Below are 19,991 nucleotides of genomic sequence, written 5' to 3'. Positions count from 1 at the left end.
AATCTACAACATATCCTCATCCTTTTGGGTAAGTTTGGTGATAATCTGCCCAGTGGTTATTGAGAAGCAGATTTTTTTAGCAACCAGTACTTTTGTTTCTATTTTCCTAATTATCTCCCCTTTTTTAAGGGTCACAACCCTAGTTTTAGTATAAATGGGAGCCCTTGGGCCTAGGATACCCTTTGACAAATTTGACAATAATTGGCAAAGGGGTTCTTGAGTTATGGCCCATATTCTAAAAATTTACGCACACCACACAAATGGCCATTGCATTAGCTCTTTGAGCCTTTGGCTCAGAAGAGCTAAAAATGTATAATTCATTTCCTGACCACATCTTGTTATGGAGAAGCATTGGAGATCATATTTGACACAAAGATTGCTTATGATGTCAGGATGTGATTTGAAATTGATCCAAGGTCAGTTTGGCAAGTTCAAAGTCACTGCCAAGAAAAGTGTGAAATTCATGTCTGGCTCATGTCTATCCAATTTAAAAACACTGGAAGTTCATTCTTCATAAAAGTATTACATGTACTTTTGGCTTTAAGGTGTGTCATGTCTTGGGCAGAGGTCATTCCAGAAAGTTCAAAGGTCACTTTTAGAGTCAACTACTCCTGATCTTTACACAGTTTACAAGTACATGGAGTCTTCTAAGCCCAACAGAATTCTTATGCTTTTGTATTGATGTACTTTTAGCAACTTAATTCTTGTACTCTACCTAAACACAGAAAGACAAATAGGTGAATCATTTATTGAGCTTTATTTCATATGAGTCATGCACATAATGGTCATCTAAACAGAAATGTACAGTTGAACTTCACATCTTGAACTTCGACATCTCAAATACTAGGGCAGGGATATGATGAAGTAAATTAAAAATCCCTAACACTTTTTCTTTATGTATTTAACCACAATATCTTAAAATCTGATATCTCGAAGTCTTGGTTCCCATTGAGTTCAATATAATGAGGTTTGACTGTATATACATATATTTTCTATTTGGGATCATGCAAGAGTTTCAATTAGGATTTCATACTCATGTTTTACTTCCTGATTTACTTAATGGTTCAGTGAAATACCTGATGGCACCTGAAACATACTTATATTGAACTTCTCCTAAAACATGACCTCTCACAGTCAGATTGTAGAAGAAACATGTTCTAAGAAGACAATTTGTTATAGAAATATCTCTAACCAGAATCAATACGGTAATAAATAAATAATCTATATCATTAGAATGTATTTATAAAAAAAAAATTAAAAATTATAATATACCTTCTTCCTAGGCCACATATTGTTTACAAATTAAAAAACATGTATGTGGGTATTTTTTTTTTGTACAAGAATACTTCATAGGATGAAAACAGTGCTTTGTCAAATATTCACAGAAATCATCTCAGTGACACTGTTTTGTCCTTTATTGCTTGTACTCTTGACTACACTTGAAACAGTTGGCAGACCTTGGTTGGTAATTTTGCAGTCTCTATTGACACGCGTGAATCATCTGACGAACTTTTCTGTCAAACTTTTTCCTTCGATTTCTTCTTTTTCTTCTTCTCCGATTTCTGAATAAAAATTGCAGATTCACATTAGGAGGGTAGATTATAAAGTGTTTGCAGTTTATGTAGTGAAATATCAACTACATATTTTTTAAGCAATAATTAGTCAATGTAACCTGTAATATATGCAATTTCCCAGGTATTACTTTCCTTATTCTGCTGACATATGCTTTTGATTTATACATGTACATTGCATGTTATCTTGATCAATGAAAATGGATAGTCCAATCAATCCATCTCAAAAACACCATAATCCTAAACAAGTTGCAATAAAAATTATATCACTCAGTTCAATTTTGCTGTAATTGATATACATATATCAAAACTCTGGAAAAATATACAGCTGGACTTTGGTATTTCAAACACTGATATCTCGAATACCATGGATATGTCGAAGTGGTTAGGAAGTCCCAAGCACTTTTTCTTTAAGTATTTTACCCTCAATATCTCGAACCCTCGGATATCTCAAAAAAAATTTCTCAGTCTCATTGAGTTTGAGACAAAGAGGTTTGACTGTATTTGTCCAAACATAATTTTACCAGAATTACATGAAAAAGGATGACAATTCACTCTTTTATATCTTGTTTCTTGATACTTAATTTATCAAGATTAAAAAAAAAAATCTCAGACTGTGGTGGTGGTGGTTGGGGCATTGGGGGTGGGGGTACTCCATCCATATGTCAGGTGCCTATGTCCATTGCAACCCTCTCCTAGCCTGATTCGATGACTTGAACAACTTTGAATCTACACTACAGAAAGACACTAGCATATCAGTATGACTTATTGTTTGTCTGCTCTTTTTTTTGATGCTTTATGAAGAGTTTGGTTTAAATTGGCTTAAAAAGCTCACTTTAGCCTTTGGCTCAGGTGAGCTAAAAATAATAACTTCTAAACATTTAGTATAATCCAGTACCTTGTGTGTTACAGGAAGTGAATCCTCCGCAATCATTTCCACATCCTCTCCATCCAATTCTCCGAGTCTATCTGCTGTCTTATCTTTCCTGTCCAGACTCTCCTCTGCAGGCACTGATTCATCTTCATCTGGGAATGTTTTCCTCTGAGATTTTTTCTTGGTCATTTTTGTCTTTTTTGTAACTTCTTCGCTGAAAAATAAACAAAGTGTGAAACACAATGTTCCTGTTGCCCTGACATTGGCCAATGTTTTATATTGCCATATTTTCCCTACATCCATTTGATCCACCACAAAAAAAATAAATGCACTTAATCTCTGTCTCTTTGTAAACATAAATAAAATCTGTCTTTGTAAAGATATTTAGTTAATTTTAAAAGCTATGATGAATTCTTTGACAGGGACAGATAGACAGACTCAAGTTGCAAATGCACTCTTCATAAAACTTTGGGCATAAAAAAAAGTTACCATGGATACAAATTGATTTGATATAGTCCATAATTTGCATACTTTTTACTGACAGAAAAAGATACCTGGCCTACAACGAGTATTTCTTCTTTACTAAAGTTATACTATTTCTGAAAATTGCCAAATCTAAATCCTCAGAGCTCACTAGGAAAACATAAATCTAATTAATTAGAAATGCACTTTGGCTATGTTGAGAGACCTAAATATCAAAACAAGAATGAGTGAGTGAAGAAAACACCTTTTACAGATGTTTTACAGAAAAAACAATGAGGTAGGATTGGGATTAGAAATAATGGGTTACATGTGACACCAAAGTGTGGCCATTCAGCAGGTTTCATCTATTCTTTGAAATGGTGTCACACAAGGGTAGTTCAGCAGATCTGTTGAAAATGAATATTGATGAAATCTTTATTAATGAATATGTTTGTTTTATGCATGTTTTTCAATAAAAATGTAGAAACTACTGGTATTAATAATAATATTCTTGTCTGACCTCTGATTTCTACCTATGACATTTTCACCTTGACAATGAACAAATTTGAAGTCACTTTTTCATATACAGATATTCATTTGATCATGGATGAAAATAAACTTTTTTTTAATTCAAGCTTTCATAAATGATTCTTTTGTGTGTGTGTATGCAAGGGGTGGGGGTGGGGTGGGGGGGGGGGTGTCTTGGAATCTTTGATACTTGTGAAAATTCAAGCAATTTTCTTTTCAATATCTGTAGCTATATAAACAATGAAACAAAAAAGTAAGTATTGGTACCTCCATAAAACTCCATGCATGGATAGAATTCTGTTGTTGACATAAATTCTTTCCACTTTGAAGTCCACTTCATTTCCCTCTCTCAGTTGCTCTGCATTTGACTCGGATTTCTTGATTGATACATTAAAGATACCATACACCAAAAGGCTGACATGATTTTTGAATACTCTGTGTACAACACCCTTCAATGAAGCCCCTACTTCTGGCCTACATATAAAAGCATAACAAATTATGATGCAAGAAGGATTCTTTCTATGTTTTATCAAGTAATATATTGTCATAAACAAACACAAAAAAAAAATCATAGGGACCAATCCTTTAAGAAAGTTTCATCCTGTTTGCAATGAAACTCAGCCAATGCCTCACACACCCTCATAGGTCATCAACATGTGGAGCTCTAGAGAAAATTTAATTTCCTAGAATATACACTGACGTAAACTTTACTACTACTAAGTTATATAAGTCGCCCACGTGGCGCAGTGGCAGTGCGTCTGTTCTAGAGTTGATCCTTACGTCATGGGTTCAAATTCCACTGTGGCACCTTTGGATGAGACCGTATAAACCGAGGTCCCGTGTCGCAGTAGGTGTTGGCACGAAAGAGATCCCTCACTGCTCAATGGCCCTGAGTACCAAGCATTGGTCAAAATTTGCAGCTCTCCACCGGCAAGTGGTGGCATCTCCATATGAGTGAAAAATTCTCGAGAAGGACATTAAACAACAAACAAACTAAGATTACGTCCCCTTACTTTATCCATATATTTGTCATACCAGAGTTCATATAACCATTTAATTTTACAAGGAATTGTTAAGAAAGCTGACAAGAACCCCCCAAAACTTCCCTATATATCAGTGAAATGACTGTAATTGCACAAAAAGAGTTTTACTGTAGTAAAATATTGCATATTTGGAAGCAAGGATTAAAAACAATGGTGGGTCAGAAAGCAGTGAGGCTATTATTGAATATCTATACGATAAAAATTGTTACAAAAATGCATACTGCACAAATATTTATGATGAGTTTTAGTGATAAAAAGTACCTACTTGAATACAATAAAATCAGCAACAATGTCAAAGTGGATGTAGGGATCAACAATAAGTCCCATAGCTTGTTGTATTTTAATATTGTTATATGCAATCAAAGCACCACCAAACCTAGAAAACAAAAGTATAATGATACAACATTTACATTCACTGTGTTTTTCTTCTTAACCAACTATGAAATTGATTTGGATGCCATTTTCGTGTATACTAATGTGTAGAAACTTGTGTTAAAGTGATGTCAAAATGAGGCTACAGAGACTTTAATAAAAATATAATGATATAGGACAGCAAGAAATTCAAACATTGAGTATATTTTTGGTGCTTTTAAACATGTAAAATGTAAATACAAGGAATGTTTTTTAGTTAGACATAGGCATATTTTTCATTAAGGGCTAGTGCCTTCATGAAATATGCCTAAGTGAATAAGTCTGTGTGATTTACACACCAATATAACTCACACAAAACCTAAAAACATTCCTTAGTTAGATCTCTGGTTTTGGTTCTAATATGATTTTGTTGTTGCAGTGCATTATTATCAAATTTTAATTTACTTAATTACATGTATTTTTAATAACATTTTTTGTAACTCAGCTTAAAATCAATGATGATAATGTTTTGTCAACCAATTGAGATATATACAGAGAACCTTGACTTTGACATAGAGAGGGTAGCTATATGCAATGCCTGTTGAACTTTAACCTATTGTAAGATATGGATAGTCTAGTTTTAAGCAGAGCAAATTGATTTTTTTTAAATATATTTTTTTATACACTTGGAGAGTGTAATTCTAGACAGAGTCTGTTGAACTGTTGTTGAGATATGGATAATCAAGTTTTAAGCAGAGCAAATTGATTTTTCTTTTACATTTGGAGAGTGTAATTCTAGGCAGAGTTGTTTAACTTTGACCTATGAAGAGGGTATTTAGATATTAATTTTCTTGTTAAACTTTGGCCAATGGAGAGTTCAATTATCAACTGAGCTTTGTCCTTTGAAAAATGAGGCAACAGGTAATGCCTATCAAACTATGACATATGGAGATGCTCTTAAAATATTTTCCTCCTGAACTCTGGCCAATTAATAGAGTAGTTACAGGCAATGTCAGTTGAACATTGCCTTTGAAGAATTGTTACATGTACATAGGCAATGCTGGATGAACTTTGACCTATGGTGAATACTGAATAAACAAATTTGCTGAACTTTGAATTATGGATAAAGTAGTTATAGACATAGGCACTCCTCAGCTTAATTGTTAAAAAATATATATCTACTGTACTATAAACATAACTGTTTATAGTATAGTATATATATATATTTTAACAATTAAGCTGGGAAGTGCCTATGGTTATAGAGTGTCAGTTGAACTTTGACATCTGGAGATTAGAAATTTCCATTCTTAGGCTTTATTTCCTGCTTGTTGATGGAAATTCATTGCCTGTGACCTAATGATGAGTGCGTCGATTTACCTAAATGGACCCAAATGGAAATCAAATGGACCCAAATGGAATATTAAACATATATTATTGTATTCTCAAGTAGTTACTTATTTAAAATGATGAAAATAATGAACTTGCAAATGGAGAATATTAATTATTCATTTCTAATATTGTATTTTAAAAAACGAATTAATCTTTACATCTATTTGTAATAACTTTTGCATATCATTGAATACAAAATTGAAGTATTTCATTTTAAAGTTTATATAGTATTCATGGCAGGAGGAATGGGGGGTGGGGGTTACGGGGCCTGTGTCCCCCCCCCCCCCCCCAATAATTTTGCTGATCTAAAGAATACTAAAGAAAATTAATTCGTATTTTTAAAATATAATTTTAGAAATGAATACTAAATATTCTCCACTTGTAAGTTCATTATTTTCATTTTAAATAAGTAACAACTTGATAATACAATAATAAATATTTGTATTTGTATATTTAATATTCCATTCGGTTTCCATTTGGGTCCATTTGATTTCCATTTGGGTCCATTTTGATTTCCATTTGGGTTCCATTTGTGTCCATTTGGGTCCATTTGGGTAAATCGACGTGCCGCCTAATGATTGACTTAACATCAAGGATTGAAACTTACTTATCTGACACCAAATTTCTTTCTGATTTCAAAGCCTCCTCGATTCCTTTTCTGGTATTTCCAAGAAACCGAGGGTGGAAAATGATACGCTTGCACTCATTTATCTTGACAAATTGCGAATATTCTTGTGTTTCCATTATTTCTTCTGCCTCTTTGAATTTGATGATATTGTAATTCATTTTGCTGTGGATACATTCAAGACAAAGCGGGACATCAATGTGTGAATCACACCATAGATATTTCTTTATGTCGAAGAAGTCTGTCACTAATATTAGCACAGCTAACCGACACTAACATCAACATGTGGTGTAGAAACAAAATCAAACAGGAAGCAGCCAAGGGTCGCTAAATATTGAACAAAGACGGTCAAAATATTTATTTCCGACTACATATATTTTTTGTGTCGCCTGCAGAACAGAGCGACTTAGGATCACTCTATCCGGAGTCTCTCTGTCTGTCACACTTTATATCTCAAGAACCGTAAGAAAATATTAAAACGGCGCCTCATATTATTTCTGCCCCCCCCCCCCCCATGCAAAATAAATACAAATACAAATACAAATATTTTATTGACAAAAACACAATAATTATTACAGTAATTGGTAAAGCCCATACAGAACATATTAATAAGCATAATAATACAGTAGAACACAACTGGAATACAAACAATCGGTGTAGCAAATAATGTAGTGTACTCATCCGATACTAAATAATTCATAACAATGTAGTTACTCATTTATAGCTAAAACATTTTTTCTAATATCAGATATTTGACATAAAAATGAAGATAATATTTTAAGAACCCTTTTACACCTGATTTTCATCAATGATTTTAACAAATTGTCATTATTATGAATTGTTTGGTTGAAATTAGGGAAAGTAGATAATTTTGTTTTGAATATTTTTCTCTGTGCTTCATATTTCGGACAGAGCAAAATGAAATGTTTTTCATCCTCAATATCAAGGTTTTGACAAACTTTACACAACCTATCATTTTTATTAATTTCAACATATCTACCTTTTTCAATTTCTAAATTATGTGCACTTAACCTAATTTTTGCTACAAAAGAGGATCCATAAACTGATAAATGATCGAAGCTTTGTTGCCCAAAAGCAAGAAAAAATAGTACGATTCATCCTCACAATGTCCAGCTGTCCAGTGCCAGCCACTAGAATCACACCTGCGTTTTTATCTTTTAATTTTAAAGTTTTATTGAGCACTGTACATAGACACGCACCCCCTCACGCAGAGTGCGATAATACTTTAGTGGTTTTGCACTGAACTGGAAGAAGAAGAAGAATGTCAAGGTTTACTCCACACAAACCCTTGACATAAGTCGCTATTTAAAAGTTGGGTTTGTGGTTACACATGACGTAATGGGTAATTATAAACTAACCAATGAGAATATATTTTTCAAATCAGTCGTTTTCAAATGGCCCAACTCCAGAGCATATCTTTTGTGATTTTTTGGAGGTCGATCTTCCAAAAATTTATCCCCGATGTTTCGTTTAATGTAACCAGTCACATATCTCACAATATTGACACTTTCCATTTTAAAGACGAGTCATATTTGTTTACAAAACTTACCAACAATAAAAGCTTTTTTCTGATTGGTTCCAGTCCTAGACCAGGAACAAATGAAATAGTGGCTTTCTAGCCCAATTTTTAAATAGCGACTTATGTCGAGGGTTTGTGTGGATTTCCGAAATCACAAAACCTTGACATTGTGAGGATGAGTACGATTAAAATCAACAAAATTATTGGTCTAGTATCTATCTATCTGTCCCCCATTTATCATTATTACCATGCAGACTTTCAAAGAAATATCTATTTTTAAACCCCATATAATTATCTCTCACATTGGCCTCACATGGCCTTTGAAGAACATTTAAAAAGATAAATTATTTTTGTTTCATTTTTATTCATCTATTATTTCCAAGTCTACATGATCATTAAAACTATGAAAGTACTTTTTGTATTACACAATAAACGTTCTTGCATAATTAGTCGCCCGCGTGGCGCAGTGGTTAGAGCGTTCGCTCTAGAGTCGCGGAGTAAGGAGTCGATCCTTACGTCGCGGGTTCGAATCCCACTGTGGGACATGGAGACCGGTCCTTTGGATGAGACCGTATAAACCGAGGTCCCATGTCGCAGTAGGTGCTGGCACGAAAAAGATCCCGCACTGCTCAATGGCCCTGAGTGCCGAGTATAGGTCAAAAGTTGTAGCTCTTCACCGGCAATTCGTGGCGTCTCCATATGAGTAAAAAATTCGAGAGAGACGTTAAACAATAAACAAAAATCTTGCATAATTCTCTTATTCTATTAACCTTTCAAATACATTATCTACAGTGATTAATTATCAAAGGTGAATGGCAAAGGGGAATAACTTCACTCAGTAGAGTACAAATTAATAAAGCCCTGGCCAGGACCAGAACACCTGAAAAAATGGTCCTGATGTTCAAAATTCTGGTAAAAATACCCTTGCTTATTAAAACTTTTACTCAGTTCGCCTCCAATATGCCCAGGGGCAGAGAAGATTTTCAAAGAAATAATGCATTTTCACTATTTAACACAGCCCTACCCTAATACCAGAACTCATGACCCAGGGTCATGAAATTTACAAATTTGGAAGAGGTACCCTCATCATCATAACTATGCAATTAGTTGATGATTTTCAAAGAATTCACACATTTTCACTATATTATCAATAGAGCCCCCCCCCCCCCTTCAGAGAAACAACAGAGCCCCTGGGACCACAAGTTTTGAAAATTTTGTAAAAGCATCCTTGCTCATCATAACTATACACTTGTTTCTTTGCTTTATAACCAGGAGTAGGAAAAAATATTTTGAAAGAAATTATGAATTTTCACTATATAATCAATAGAGCCCCCCCCCCCCTTTTCACCAGAACCCTTGACCCTTGGGCCATGAATTTCACAATTTTGGAAGAGGCATTCTTGCTTATCATATCCATGCACTTCCTTTGTTTAAATAATACCCTGGAGCAGAGATGAAGCTTTTCAAAGAATTGATGCATTTTCACTATATATTCAATAGAGCCCCGCCTTAAACACCAGAACCCCTGATCCAGGGGCCATGAAATTAACAATTTCTGAAGAGGCACTCTTTCTCATCATAACTTTGTTCTTATGTAGTTTAGGCAGGGACCATGAAATTCACAACTTTTGTTCCCCTTCATAATTTTTGTTTCCCTTCACCCATAGATGCTATACGCCAAAATTGGTTGAAATTGGTTGAACGGTTTCAGAGAAGAAGCTGAAAATGTTCAAATGTTAACGCACGACGCACGACGACAGACAAAAACGGATAGTAATAGGTCACCTGAATGACTCTGGTGACCTAAAAATTGAATTCGATATACTAGTAACGAATTGTCGAATTTGTTATAACGAATTTAATTCGTAATTTTTTTTTAAAATTCTAATTCGTTATAACAAATTCAAAAATCTGTTGTAACGGATTAAACTCGTTTAAACGAATTCTAAAATTGTAAAAACGAATAAAATTCGTTTAAACAAATTCTAAAATTTGTTATAACGAATTAAAGTTGTTTACTCAAAGTCGAAAATTAGGGCCTGTAGAGAAGTATTTGTGAATTCGTTAAAACGAATTCAACAAATTTGCAATAAGAATTTAATTCTTAATAACGAAAAATTGTTATAACAAATTTTATTCTTTATAACAAATTTTAGAATCCGTTTAAACGAATTTGATTAGTCATAACAAATTTTTGAATTTGTTATAACGAATTCAAGAAATGTGTTATATATAATAGATTTTGAAGCCTATTTATACGGAAGCCGATTAAGGACATATCAAAAAATATTTTTGAATTCGAAATAACGAATTGTCGAATTTGTTATAATGAATTTAATTCGTTATAACAATTTCTTTGAATTCGTTATAACGAATTTTATCTGTTATAACAGATTTGTTAAATTCATTATAGCGAATTAAACTCGTTTTAACGAATTCTAAAACTTGTTATAACGAATTAAATTCATTGAAACGAATTCGACAATTCGTTATATCGAATTCATGTATATAAAGGCCCTGATTGTTAAATTTGATTAAACGGATTTATAATTCGTTATAACAAATTTTAAAGTCTGTTTAAATGAATTTAATTTGTTATAACAAATTTCTGAATTCGTTCAAACGGATTTAATCTGTTATAACAAATTTTTGAATTCGTAATAACGAATTCAACAAATCTGTTATATCAGATAAAATTCGTTATAACGAATTCAAAGAAATTTAATTCATTATTATAAATTTGACAATTCGTTCAACTGAATTCAAAAATATTTTTTGATTGGTCCTAAATGGCCTTCTACGGAAGCCCATTTAGGACCTATTAAAAATATTTTTGAATTCGATATAACGAATTGTTGAATTTATTATAACGAATTTAATTCGTTATTACAGTTTATTTGAATTCGTTATAACGAATTTAATCTGTTATAACAAATTTGTTGAATTCATTATAACGAATTAAAAAATTGCTATAACGAATTAAATTCGTTTAAACAAATTCTAAAATTTGTTATAACAAATTAAATTCGTTTAAACGAATTCTAAAATTTGTTATAACAAATTAAATTCGTTTGAACGAATTCTAAAATTTGTTACAACGAATTAAATTCGTTTAATCAAATTCAACAATCAGGGCCTGTAGAAAAATATATATGAATTCGATATAACGATTTGCCGAATTCGTTCTAACAAATTTAATTCGTTATAACAAATTAAAGAAATCATTTTAACGAATTTAATTCGTTATAACAAGTTTTAGAATTCGTTATAACGAATTTAATTCGTTATAACAAATTTTTCAATTCGTTATAACGAATTCAACAAATTTGTTATAACAGATTAAATTCGTTATAATGAATTCAAAGAAACTGTTATAACGAATTAAATTCGTTATAACAAATTTGACAATTCGTTATATCGAATTCAAAAATATTTTTTGATAGTCCTAAATGGGCTTCCGTAGGCTTCCGTATTTTTAGGACCAATAAAAAAATATTGTTGAATTCGATAAAACGAATTGTCGAATTTGTTAGAACGAATTTAATTCGTTATAACAATTTTTTGAATTCGTTATAACGAATTAAATTTGTTATAACAATTTTGTTGAATTCGTTATAACGTTGTAACAAAAATTTGTTATAACAGATTAAATTCGTTTAGACGAATTCTAAAATTTGTAATAACGAATTAAATTCGTTTAAACAAATTCTAAAATTTGTTATAACGAATTAAAGTCATTTAATCAAATTCGACAATTGAGGCCTATAGAAAAGTATTTGTGAATTTGTTATAGCGAATTCAACAAATTTGTTGTAACAAATTTAATTTGTTATAACGAATTCAAATTGTTATAACGAATTTAATTTGTTATAACAAATTTCAGAATCCGTTTGAACGAATTTAATTCGTTATTACAATTTTTGGAATTCATTATAACGAATTTAAGATACAGATTTAATTCGTTATAACGAATTCATAAGAAAAATTATAACGAATTAAATTTGAATTCTAAAATATTATTTGATAGGTCCGAAATGGGCTTCCGTAAGATTTAATTCGTTATGACGAATTTAAAGAAAAAATTAAATGAATTAAATTCGTTTTAAGAAATTCGACAATTCGTTATAACGAATTCAAAAATATTTTTGATAGGTCCTAAATGAGCTTCCGTACTGTTTAGGACCTATAAAAAAAGAGGCCCATGGGCCACAACGCTCACCTGAGTAACTCTGGCCCTTGTAGAATTTGATGCGGCACCGCCCTATCCCCAGGGGTCATGATTTGAACAATTTAGAATCTACACCACCCCAGGATGCTTCCACATAAGTTTCAGCTTTTCTGGCCCAGTTATTCTTCAGAAGATTTTTAAAGATTTTTATTACAAATTTCAATGTAAAACTTTGATTCCCTATTGTGGCCCCGCTCTACCCCCTAGGGTCATGATTTGAACAATTTAGAATCTACACTACCCCAGAATGCTTCCATATAAGTTTCAGCTTTTCTGGCCCAGTTGTTCTTCAGAAGAAGATTTTTAAAGATTTTTACTACATATTTCAATGTAAAACTTCGATTCCCTATTGTGGCCCCGCCTTACTCCCGGGGGTCATGATTTGAACAATTTAGAATCTACACTACCCCAGAATGCTTCCATATAAGTTTCAGCTTTTCTGGCCCAGTGGTTCTTAAGAAGAAGATTTTTAAAGATTTTTACTACGTATTTCAATGTAAAACTTCGATTCCCTATTGTGGCCCCGCCCTACCCCAGGGGGTCATGATTTGAACAATTTTGAATCTACACTACCCCCAGGATGCTTCCAGATAAGTTTCAGCTTTTCTGGCCCAGTGGTTCTTGAGAAGAAGATTTTCTAATGACCCCACCCTATTTTAGTCTTTTCTTGATTATCTCCCCTTGAAATGGGGCTTAGCCTTTTATTTTACAATTTAAACTCCCCTTCACCCAAGAATGCTTTGTACCAAATTTGGTTAAAATTGGCCCAGTGGTTCTTGAGAAGAAATTGAAAATGTGAAAAGTTTACAGACGTACAGATAGACGGAAAGACGGACGGACGGACGACAGACAACGGGTGATCAGAAAAGCTCACTTGAGCTTTCAGCTCAGGTGAGCTAAAATTGAATTCGATGTAAAGAATTGTCGAATTCGTTATAACAATTTTTTGAATTCGTTATAACGAATTAAAATTATGTTTGTTTGTTTGTATGTTGTTTAACGTCCCTCTCGAGAATTTTTCACTCATGGAGACGCCACCACTTGCCGGTGGAGAGCTGCAAATTTTGTCCTATACTCAGCACTTACGGCCATTGAGCAGTGAGGGATCTTTTTCGTGCCACACCTACTGCGACACGGGACCTCGGTTTATACTGTCTCATCCGAAGGACCGGTCTCCACGTCCCACACTGGGATTCGAACCCGCGAAGTAAGGATCAACTCTTTACTCCGCGACTCTAGTTAATATTATAATAATTAAAATTATTATAACATTATTGAATTATTATAACTATTTTCATTGTTCATTGTTTTATATATATATATATATATATATATATATATATATATATATATATATATATATATATATATATATATATATATATATATATATATATATATATATATATATTTCTTGTTGACATTAAAAGTAAATGTTCTTTCATGCATTTTAAAGCAAAATCTATTTGGAAATAAAAAGAAAAATGACAGGAAAATTATCGAGAAAATGCATTTTGACGGGTTGTAATCAAATTTTTCTTCATCAGCAAACGGAATAAATCACTGACATTTATCCTTGGCGTCTCTCCAACCTTTTGCGCTGATCAAACAAAAATGACTGAGCATTGCTGGTATCAAAAGAGTTGCTGAAAGCTTGACTTACAAATTTAAGATTATTAAAAATAAAAATTACTGAAGACATTCTGTTTATATGGAGCGGGGTTTATTTTCCGTTTTTAGCTCACCTGAGCCTAAGGCTCAAGTGAGCTTTTCTGATCAAAATTTTTCCGTTGTCTGCTGTCGTTGTCGTTAACTTTTCACAATTTCATCTTCTTCTCCAGAGCCACTGGGCCAATTTCAGTCAAATTTGGCACAGAGTATTCTTGGGTAAAGGGGATTCAAGTTTGTTCAAATGAAGGGCCACGCTCTCTTCCAAGCGGAGATAATTACAAAATAGTAAAAAAATTAATGGCATCTTTTCAAAATCTTCTTCTCAAGAACCAATGGGCCAGGAAAGATTAAATTCATGTGAAATCACTGTCAGGTAGTGTAGATTCAAGTTTGTTCAAATCATGACCCCCAAGGGTAGGGTGGGGCCACAATGGACTATCAAAGTTTTACATAGGAATATATAGGAAAAATCTTTAAAAATCTTCTTCTCAAGAACAACAAAGGCATGATTGGTCATATATATGTGAAAGCATTCGCAGGTGGTGTAGATTCAAATTTGTTCAAATCATGACCCCCGGGGGTAGGGTGGGGCCACAATGGGCGATCAAAGTTTAACATAGGAGTATATATTTGTTTGTTTATTGTTTAACGTCCCTCTCGAGGATTTTTCACTCATATGAAGACGCCACCACTTGCCGGTGGAGAGCTACAAATTTTGACCTATACTCGGCACTTAGGGCCATTGAGCAGTGAGGGTTCTTTTTCGTGCCAGCACCTACTGCGACACGGGACCTCGGTTTATACGGTCTCATCCGAAGGACCGGTCTCCACGTCCCACACTGGGATTCGAACCCGCGACGTAAGGATCAATTCCTTACTCCGCGACTCTAGAGCGAACGCTCTAACCACTGCGCCACGCGGGCGACAAGGAGTATATAGGAAAAAACTTCTTCTCAAGAACAACAAAGCTTTGATTGGTAATATTTATATGGAAGCATCCTCAGGTGGTGTAGATTCAAGTTTGTTCAAATCATGATCCCCGAGGGTAGGGTGGGGCCACAATGGACGATGAAAGTTTTACATAGGAGTATATAAGAAAAATCTTCAAAAATCTTCTTCTCAAGAACAACAAAGCCATGATTAGTCATGTTTATATGGAAGCATCCTCAGGTAGTGTAGATTCAAATTTGTTCAAATCAGGACCCCTGGGGTAGGGTGGGACCACAATGAAAGTTTAAACTTGTAGGAAAAGAAGTCAGTTAGTCGAAGAAATATGTAAGCATCCTCAGTTAGTGTAGATTCAATTTTGTTCAAATCATACCCCCCTATCCCCCACCCCCTTTAGGGGTAGGTCGGGACTACTTATGTATTTAAGCTTTTGAATATTGAACCGATTTTTGCTTTTTTTCCTAGCCACAGTGCTCAGGTGAGCGATGTGGCCCATGGGCCTCTTGTTATATAGAACTTATGCCAATGACACACATTCAGTATTGCTTCTCGCGATTGGTGCCCCGAGATCTTGAATTGAAAGTTTACTATCGATAAGTATAGTTTACATCTGTTAAATATTGTTTATGAGTATTGATGACAGTTAACTATAGTTTACGAGCGAAATCTATAATTATCGAATGTAAACCATAGCTTATCTGATAAATATAGTTTCACGATTTGTGAAACTATGAATAACAACTCCTAACTATGGTTAACGAATGTAAATTATAGTTTACAAATGAGAATCTATATTTATCAGCAAAATGTATTGTTAACATTTACTTACAGATAAACTTAGATAAGCATTCGTAAACCACACTTTACAACCGTGAAATATAGTTTTACAACGAAAACTACAGTTAACGAATCGTTAACTATAGGTTTACAGTTCGTAAACTATAGTTTACAATCGATAAACTTAGTAGTTTACAAATGAGAATTTATATTTATTAGGAAAATATATTGTTAACGTTTATTTACAAACTTAGATAAGAATTCGTAAACCACACTTTACAAAATATAGTTTTACAATGAAAACTATAGTCAACGAATAGTTAACTATAGGTTTACAGTTCGTAAACTATAGTTTACAATTGATAAACCTAGTTTATCAACTGTTAAACTATGTTTATCTAATTTTCATATTGCGACTAGTTCCTCAGTTAACAGGTAAGACGCTGGATACACATGTACGGTTGGGGAAAGACGAGTCCAATGATTATGACATCATCAAGAATTAAGGCAACATTGCATAAAAAGGTATGATTTGACAGCTAGCATGTACAAGGATAAGTTCAGGGCTTGTAAACAATACCCAAACGAAATTTTCAGAATGTTTTGACTCGTGCGCTAAACTATTTTGAGCATTGATGTTTATTGGAGAAAGTTTACTTTAATGTGTTTTGAGAGAACAGGTGGTCAATAGTTCATTCAAAGATATGCAGGTACGGTTGGAAGAAATCTGCAACCAAAATAAGTAGATGAAATGATCGAGATTGCCGAAGCCTACCAGAATGCGCATCGTGGGTTGGTGTTAACGAATAAAATACAACCCAACAGTGCACCAAAAGACACTAGAGGTAAATTTTAAAGTTCAGCAATGCAGTGAGAAAAAGAGAAGTTTTATATATCAAAGACAAACACTTGTCTATTGCATAAATCAACTGATAAGAACTTGAGATCTGGGAAACAGTGGGTAGAGACTAGAGAAGCAGTATAATCTACCGAAGGAGTGCAAGTTGGGTTAATTCACTCGTCCACGATGACGAGGAAGGCTTGTGCTTTAGCGTTACTCGGGTTTGTTGGATCAAAGATTGTGAGTTATGGTGAAACGTGTAGTGGGCTAAAAAACTGAGACCGGAATGGTGAATGGTACACAAGCTTCTGTGTTAAGGGACACGGGATGCACTTCAATTCTGGTGGCAGAGAAATTGATAAGAAGAGATGATTGACCAGGGGGCGTAAGCGAGGTTATTCTTGCGAATTTATGTTTAGAATAATGTCCGGAGGTGTGGATGAAGTGGACATCCTTTGTCAGAGGCAAGGTAGTGGCTTTAGTTCGTCTTGTAGATTTTATCGTAGGAAACCGTTCTCGTGTTGACATTTCTTTTGGGAAAAGTTGGCGAAGATGGCAGATCTAGTGGCAGAAAAGAGTAAGTTAGCAAAACAGACTAGAAAAGGTATTACGACCGAAATGATAGAAACAGATCATTTGAAGTCGGATATAAAGTCTAAGTATTGTTGCGAGCAAGTACAAAGAAACGTTTAGCTCAGTGAAAGGGACCTGTTCAGGTGATAGAGAAAGTGAGTCCTATAGATTACAGTGAAGTGCGACAACGACAACAGAGTTACCAAAGTGTATCATGTGAATATGTTTAAACGTTGGTTTGACAGAGAGGAGGAGACAGAACCTTAGGCGTATGTATATTGCAGAGAATGTGGAGGATGACAACGAATGGATTGATAATCCACTTACGGATCCTCGAGATACTTTTCCCAGACGTTGTTTGTTCAGTAGAAAACAAAACTGATGGAGTGTTTGCAAGAATATAGTGAAGTGCTTACCAATGTTTTGGGCAAAACAGCAGCGTTAAAACACCGGATGGTTACTAGGGATGCGCGATTTTATCGGTATACCGGTATATCGTGATTTTTTATTGTGTGATACTTATCGTGATACGGAGACTAAAATACCGGTATTTGGTACATAATTAAAAATTGCAGAAATTATTCATTTATATCTTCGAACTATTAAATAAAAATTACAGAGAGTCTAAAAAATGTTGAAAAATGTTAAATTACGGCATCCAAACATGATTTATATAATATAAATTAAAATGAAGAAAATTGAAGTTATGTTTTTTACAGCGTATTTGTAAGAAAAATTTTTGGCGATACCCATCCCTAATGGTTACTACATGTGATACCCCAGTACTGCAAAAACCACATCAAATTCCACGCACTTGAAGGAAGGAAGTGAGAAAGGAGTTGTCGGCGATGTAAGAAGCAAGTATTGTGGAAGTTTCGGTATGTCCCTATGCGTCACCGGTTGTAACATCCCTAAAAAGGACAAACCCATTAGATTCTGTGTTAGCTACCGGAAACTGAATCAGGTAACACAATTCGACCCTGAACCTAATGCGAAGATTGACGATGTAATCGACAGACTGGGGAAAGCAAAGTACTCAGGTAAGTTAAACTTAACAAAGGGGTATTGGCAAATCAGTCTAAACGAAAAAAAAAGTGTGTTCGTGACTCCATTTGGCCATTACCGATTTACAGTGGTTATGCCATTTGGAAGGATGAACTCCGCTGCAGCTTTTAACAGAGTGGTAAAACAATTGATGAAATCATCATTTTCAGTGGGAGAGTCATCTGGAACACATAAATGAAATATCGAGTTCTTAAAGAATGCAGGTCTTACAGCTAACCGAAGGAAATGTGAGTTTGGTTCACAACAAATGGTGTTTTTAAGGCCGGGAAGAGTCAAGTGCACCCAACACCAGAGAAGATACAAGCAATATCGAATGTTCCAGTTCCGAGCAAAAAGAAAGGGGCAAGATCTTTTCTAGGTTCCAGAAACTTTAACAGAAAGATCATACCTAATTTATCTACCAAGTCAGCTCTATCATCCGATTTGACAAGAAAAAAAAACCCCACCGAAATAAAGTGACATGGACTGAAGAACATGATCAAACATTCAACCAATTCAAACTGGACTTGGTTAAGTTCTCCGGTACTATAAAACCCGGAATTCAATGAAGAGTTCATCTTGCAAGCAGATGCCAGCGAAAGGGGAGTAGGGGCGGTTTTATTACAGAGCAGGGAGTCAGAGCGTCATCCCGTTGCACATCTAAGCAAAAACTTCTTACCCAGAGAGCAGAATTTTGCTACGTTAGAAAAAGAATGCTAAGATATGATATGGGCTAAGAACTGGTTGCGCAAGTATATTTGTATGGAAAAGAGTTTGTGATAGAATCTGATCTCCGTGTACTACAATGGGGTCGGAAAACCCTAGACTTTTTGCTATGGAATTTGGTTCTGCAACAGTACAAGTATATTTCATACGTTACATTCCAGGACGTAATTCTTGTTTGCAAAACGCCTATTTTAGAGAACTTGCAAAAAAAAAAAAATTGCCATTTGGGTACTAAGCACTGTCTCTGTTAGAGTTTTGAAATTGAAATAACTATTAGGTCCGCGACTGACCTTTAAAGTTCAGTAATCGAAATTGACTGTGTACTCCACAGAACAAGCATATTTGCACAACAATAGCAACAACAACAAAATCCTCGCACCAGACTTACACGCAATTGTGTACTAAACAATGACCTGTATAAATATCAGGCTAGGTAGCTCAGTTGTTAGAGCACCCGACTAGCGGTGTAGAGTTCGATTCCCGATCCAGCCATACATTTTCTCCTTTCCTGTTACATTTAGTACCGTGCAATGCCCTGGAAGTGACAGGTAAAGGACCTGCCAGGGAAGAGACTGGGTTGGTGTCTTCGGGTTTGAAGACCTTTATCATAAAATATCGAGGAGTGTGGCGGTCAGGCAGGTTCAATCGCCGGTGCCCAGATAGCTCGGTAGAGCACCTGACTGGTTGTTTCAGGGGGCTCAGGTTTGAATCCTTGTCTGGTCTGTCGCAATTTTCTCCCTTCCTGTTACATTTTGGCCGTCCCTGGACTTGCAGGTGAAAGTCTTGCCAAATAATATTTT

General features: G+C 34.4%; 1 protein-coding gene across 1 annotated transcript; it reads right to left on the bottom strand.

The window, feature by feature from the left end:
- Nucleotides 1-742: 742 nt before the first annotated feature.
- Nucleotides 743-7,105, bottom strand: LOC133189713 (DNA-directed RNA polymerase I subunit RPA43-like). Its single transcript, XM_061325113.1, has 5 exons — nucleotides 6,826-7,105; nucleotides 4,744-4,854; nucleotides 3,703-3,909; nucleotides 2,470-2,659; nucleotides 743-1,562 (listed from the first exon to the last, which is right to left on the bottom strand). Exons 1-5 carry the CDS (start codon nucleotides 7,002-7,004, stop codon nucleotides 1,518-1,520), a joined length of 732 nt encoding a protein of 243 aa, XP_061181097.1. The 5' UTR covers nucleotides 7,005-7,105; the 3' UTR covers nucleotides 743-1,517.
- Between the last annotated feature and the right edge of the window lie 12,886 nt (nucleotides 7,106-19,991).

Source organism: Saccostrea echinata, unplaced genomic scaffold (genome assembly GCF_033153115.1).
Source record: "Saccostrea echinata isolate AGI-Se365-2 ecotype Australia unplaced genomic scaffold, CSIRO_AGI_Sech_v1 ptg000019l, whole genome shotgun sequence".
NCBI lineage: Eukaryota > Metazoa > Mollusca > Bivalvia > Ostreida > Ostreidae > Saccostrea > Saccostrea echinata.
The sequence above is the reverse complement of the archived record's forward strand: the minus strand, read 5'-3'. Positions and strand labels throughout refer to the sequence as shown.